The 6000-nt window shown below is 41.1% G+C and overlaps 1 protein-coding gene across 1 annotated transcript in view; it reads left to right on the top strand.

The window, feature by feature from the left end:
* The first annotated feature begins 812 nt into the window (after positions 1-812).
* Positions 813-6000, top strand: part of LOC145394088 (lachesin-like) — a 331804-nt gene continuing 326616 nt past the window's right edge. The window contains exon 1 of the mRNA XM_080268060.1: positions 813-1128. Within this exon, the coding sequence (XP_080124186.1) occupies positions 1053-1128 (76 nt within the window). The 5' untranslated portion in view covers positions 813-1052. The remainder of the gene's footprint in view (positions 1129-6000) is intronic.

Below are 6000 nucleotides of genomic sequence, written 5' to 3'. Positions count from 1 at the left end.
CCCCAGTCATCCACACCATCCTGAAAATACCAAAGTATATCTCTGTTCATCTAGCCAACTCCCCCATACACCGAATATACCTCAGTCTGTCTCCACATCTCCCTAAAATACCAAAATACACCCAATTTCTTCCACCCAGTCTCTTGAACACCAACTATAATCATCCATCCAGGTCCCTAAATTGTCATAATACACCCCATTTCATCCACCTCACCCACCAGACTATCAAAACACGCCCAGATTTACACCATATCATCCACCACATTCCCTAAAATCAGCTTACTGTTTGTCTTATTATGTATGAAGCCCGTAACCTCCACCCAGTCATTCTAACGTGCCAGCTTCCCTCAGGTATACCCTAATCAAGTCTCCTTCCCCAAACCCTCCAAAGAAATTTCCCTAGGTGACTCCCAAAGAAATCGGCAGGTCACCCAAAATCCTTGCAGAAAATCGAGGAGTGGTTGTTGATATTATTAAAGGTGTAAAAAGGTGACATTAATTTAACCTCCAGGATCTCCTGTATCACCAAACTGACCTCAAACGCATCTCCTTAGTCATCATTAGCTGACAACCCCCTTACCCCCTGAAAAGCAAAACAAAACTAAAGCAGAAATTTTACAAGCTAACCAAGAAATACGCAAAAGTGTTACCGGGTAATCTCCAAATCTCTAAGAACATCGACAGGTGATCCCCAAAATCCCCTAGAGAAACGACAGGTGACCTTCATGAAATCCTTTTAGAAATCACCGTCACTCAGATCCATCAGAAATCAGTAAATCCCCCCTTCAGAATATCAATAGGTGACGTAAAAATCCCCCCTTATAAAATCAACAAGTGGTCCCCAGAAAATCCCCTAATCGCCTCAACAATCACTCGAGAGCATCCATCGATAGGTGACCCGAAATTCCTTCAGCGCATCGACAAGTCACACCCCAATCCCTCGCCACAGGTCAACCCCAGGGGCCCCCAAGAGTCCCCCCAGACAACACAGAACTCCCACAGGCCCCCCCAGGACAGCCCCTAGCCCCCCAGGTGATCCCCCGGCCGGCAGGATGAGGGCGGGGCGGGGCAGGGGCGGGGTCACAATTCGACTCTGGCTCCTGGTCACCCTACTCCATCAAATCCAAGGTAAGAATACAGTACAGCGCTTTATAATACAGTGCAGTGGAGTACAGTAAAATAAACTAGAATACAGCAGTAGAATATAGTACAATAGAATACATTAAAAATGGATTTCTTTATTGCCCGAGCTTAAAAAAAAAGAATAGTATGAAGGTGGTGTCCTGGATGTGGCTGCTTTGGGAGGTACTATGCATGAGAGTGATGTTTAGCTACAAGGCCTGGTATTTATAGTCAGTTTAATATCGCCTGATGAAACTGGATCACCGGCACAACCTGAATATTAAGTGGCGGTTGTATGAATTCTGATGAGCCTTTGTCATTAGGGTGGAATGAATCTCCTTGGTTATTAGTTAAATCGACCCTCCAGTTCCACTACAGGTAGATATCGTCAGAAAGGTGTCAAGTCAGTTAGGTCAGAATACACACGCTGTAGGCAGAGAACTCATCCACAACTACCTTACCTTAATATGGCACAGAGGTAGCCTAGTCGATTGCTGGCTACTATTGATCCCTGGAGGTACAAACAAAGTAGTGATGTTCTTCTACAAGCTTGATAATATGTCACACAATCATCACTCTCAGGCCTGGAACTCAGCCACAAGTACACTGAGTAAAGATGGGCTCACATACTGATTAGCTATGTTATACTGTACAACACTAGCTTTTCCCCTACAGAGTCTAGCGATAGTTAGAAGGTACTGTAATTACCTGGTTATGACGTTAATTAAGATTCTAATCCATAGAGAAAGCATTAGGTGTTCCATGATCAACCTTTGACTGCTCTATACGAGAAAAATGACGCCCAATTGATTGATGTGATGACTAATAAGATTGATGTGGTGACTGATCAATATGACTGATGTGGCGATTGAATGATATGATTGACTGATGTGACTGATTAATAGGATTGATGGAAAATGCAACACGTGGCACTCGAGTGGGAGGGGAGGGGTGTGTGTAGGACTGGAGTATAACAGTAAGGTTCTCTCGGATTATGAGGGTGAAGGCATGAAGGGACTGTGGGGAACTGGTTGAAGGTATGACTTTCGTGTGTGTGTGTGTGTGTGTGTGTGTGTGACAAGTAAGAATGGACAGTCTTCACTAAGCTTGCGCGGAGTATAATGTCTTAACTACTGTATTACTTTGAGGCCAACGACAGTTATTGAAATGAGGAATTTCCTGTCTCAATGTAAAGAGGTTAGGCTAATTAACTGATCAAGTATTACACACAGTGATTATTCTGGGAAAATAGTTTCGTATCTTAACCCATTAATCTTAGGTATACCAGTAACGACATTATGCCTTAAATAAAAGCCTGCAAAATAATTCAAAATTTTCATTACACACACACACACACACACACACATTATATATATATATATATATATATATATATATATATATATATATATATATATATATATATATATATATATAATCCCTGGTAATCAGTGCTTCGATTGGAAAATCATGAAAAATATATATATACAATGGATGAATAAGAAAAAAATATGCCTATATGCCAGTAATAATTATCTTCATTTACCTACAGACCCCGATGTGTAAATAAACTTGTATAGTAATGGCATAAAAAGGGAAAGAAAGTATAAGCTAAAAAACATTTGTATATCCATTAACTCTTGTTAACGTGTTCGGTGATATCCATCTATCTACCTATCTATCTATTTATCTGTCTATCTATCTACTCACGAAACTAAAATGGTGTTGGAAACAATTATGTGCAGAATTGTTAATTATAATCCGTTTTTAATACATTCACTATCTCTTTCTTAGCCAATACGAATTATAAAAGAATATACAAAAACTGATGGTGGTGGGAAAAAAAATGCAGACAAATATGTTTCTATGTAACCACTGACCCCTTGTTAGCCATTGCGGATGAGAGAGAGAGAGAGAGAGAGAGAGAGAGAGAGAGAGAGAATTAGAAATGGTAATGGTGGCTTTATATGAAGGTTAATGGTGGTGTGTGGGTAATGGGACTTCGTTAATGGTAGGCGCGGGACAGGATCAGGCCGGATTGTTGCCGCATATCAATACACAAATCCGGATCCGCGAACGCTTTGATGCCATGTTGCCAAGGCTACGTCACCCAGTTTTTTTTTTTTTTTTTTTAATTGTTGGGGGGGAAGGGGGGGGGTGTTTTGGGGTGAACTGTGGCAAACAAGTGGGTAGACGTATGTTCAGTATGTCTGTATGAGGGAGAGTGGCGTTTGTGGTCGGGATGGGGGTTTGTTACTGAGTAGGAACACCTAGGAATATTTGTTGGCTTATGGTATGTTTTGAGCCAGGTGTGTGTGTGTGTGTGTGTGCGTGTGTGTGTGTGTGTGTAAGTGCTGTACGGGTATGAAGTAGGGTGGTATATCGTGGGGTCATTGATGGATAGGGATAAAAATACCTGGAGAAATTCTAACATGTCATTTGCCAAGTGTGTGTGAACGTGTGATTATTAACGTATATATGTGTGTGTGTATGTAGGGTGAGTATGTGGGAGGATGGTGTTTGGATCGTTGTTGAGTAAGGACAAATATGCAGGGACGTTTTGTAGTTTTATAATCAACTCTCTCTCTCTCTCTCTCTCTCTTTTTCTGATTAAGTGAAAAATAATTGGCTGGTTAAGGATGGCATTGCAACAGGAGAATGAAGTACAGTCGATGGATAAGGTTGTTGCTAGTATAGACAAAGATTTTTATTATTTATTTATTTGGTTACGGGGTCAAGCTTGCGTCAGGTCAGGTTTTTTTTTTTTAATAGTGGCAAACAAGGGATAAATCCGGTGTGTGTGTGTGTGTGTGTGTGTGTGTGTGTGTAAAGTGTGGGGGAGGGTGGCGTGTTGGAGCAGAACGTGGTTGCACTGAACTGGGCCCTGAAAAGTATACTGCAATCCTTTTATCGAGTACATTCAAGTCCGCAGCTAACAGACACATTATTATTATTATTATTATTATGATTATTAAGTGGTCAGTTGGTGTATGCGTATATGTAAGGATCGCATGAGGGAGGATGGTTTGTTATGGAAGGATGGGAGTCGTTGCTTAGGGATGGAAACAGCTGAAGATCTTGTTTTTGTTACGGCCGTACAGGTAGTATTCTAAGTGGCTTTGGGTATTTCGTAACACCTCTTCCCTACCGATCTATTCTTCCCATTTTTTTTTTTTATGTGTCCGACTCTGGGCATAGGCTTCACAGCCTGCTCTCAAGGCCCAGTAGTCCTCCTACTTACCATACACCTCTCTACATGTCACCACTTCGGCGCTAACACCCACCGTCCATATTGAATACATGCTAGGGCTGTCTCATACAGGACTTGTGTATTGGTATTAGCGGGGGTACTTTTATGACATGTCGGCGGGTCATCTGGTAGATCAGGAAAGTCTGCTTTTATGAAATTCAAATCCTTAAACTGTTCCCTGCCCCAGCCGGGATTCGAACCTGGGTCCATCAGGACTGTAGGCCGCCTCTCTACCGATTCAGCCACCGCCTCCCCCAGTACCCTCTTATCTGTTAACCGCAAAGATGTAAATAGCATACAAGGGAAAGTCAAGGGCCTGTATTCTCGTCAGTTGGGGAAGCTGCCTAACACCTTTCCCTAAGCGATTTATTATGCCGTTTACAGCTTACCCTCCTTGTATGTTAAATAAATTCTTCAAACATCTGTCATACACTGCATAAATAACGTACAGAGGGATTTTAATCAGCTGTATAGAAAAATAAATCGCCAAGGAGGAAGTGTTCGGGTGCCTCCTTACCTTAAAAGAATTCGGGCCAAAGTGTAGTGGAAAATAAATCGCTAATGATGATGTTTTACGAAGAATCTTATGCCAGCTAGAAAAGAACCTGAAATTCTGCATAAAAATTCAGAGCTTTATATTTACAAAGGAGGCATCGTGGCATCTTATCCTCAGCGATTTATCTTGCATATTACACATTATCTTTCACTTGTATGCTATTTATATCATCTTAATATCGATATAGTGTGCATCAGTAACACAACATGATATTCAGGTGTGATGTATAGAATTAATCGCCAAGGAAAAAGTGTTAGGAAATCTCTTTAAAGTCCGGTAGAATAACAGATGAGTTGCCAAGATTTACATCTGCTAACATCACCTTTAATTAGTTTACCAAGAGCCTTCTAACTCATTCACACCTGTAATAGATTTAAACATTACTAACATTTGTGCAGATTTGTAGTTTAATGTTTATCTTTCACTGTTACATGCATCACTTTGTAACTTTGTGCATTATGTAAACAAACCAGTAAAAGCTGCAAATCCTATCATAATTCTAGCAGTGAAGGGAGGCTGCATTGGCGACTCTCCTAATTAGCTGCAGCGGTGATAATATGATATGCAGTGTTATAACGAGGCAGATCTGTGTGTATCTCATCAGGGCCGCTGCTTGTGATGATGGCGGGCTGTTTGTTGACGTGTTTGTGATGATAGGGTACGGGGTCCGGCCGTAATGTACAGAATTACAACAGCCCTGGTTATATATGGAATGGCAAGTTTTCATCTCCTTCACTACGACAGATTTTCCCCCTGTGCAATAATCTGGCGGAATAAGAAGAAATTTTAAAAAGATAATTATCATCCCAGCAAATGTAGGACGTTCCCCCCCCCCCTACACCGAGAGCAATGGAGAACCTTTTCAAAATGTAGCAAATTAGCTCTTAAACTTAGGATTATTAAGATTATTTATTTTTTGAAGACAAGAGCCTGCTAACTTATTTACGACAGCATTACCTTCATGAATTCTAATAAGCGTACACGTAACAGCACTGACAGCGCGCTGTCTCTCTCTCTCTCTCTCTCTCTCTCTCTCTCTCTCGTCTTTGAATCTACTTATTTCGGTATTTTC

Source organism: Coenobita brevimanus, chromosome 26 (assembly GCF_032717465.1).
Source record: "Coenobita brevimanus isolate Jiangsu-jjx chromosome 26, ASM3271746v2, whole genome shotgun sequence".
NCBI lineage: Eukaryota > Metazoa > Arthropoda > Malacostraca > Decapoda > Coenobitidae > Coenobita > Coenobita brevimanus.
Note: the sequence above shows the minus strand (reverse complement) of the source record. Positions and strands in the feature narration are given on the sequence as shown.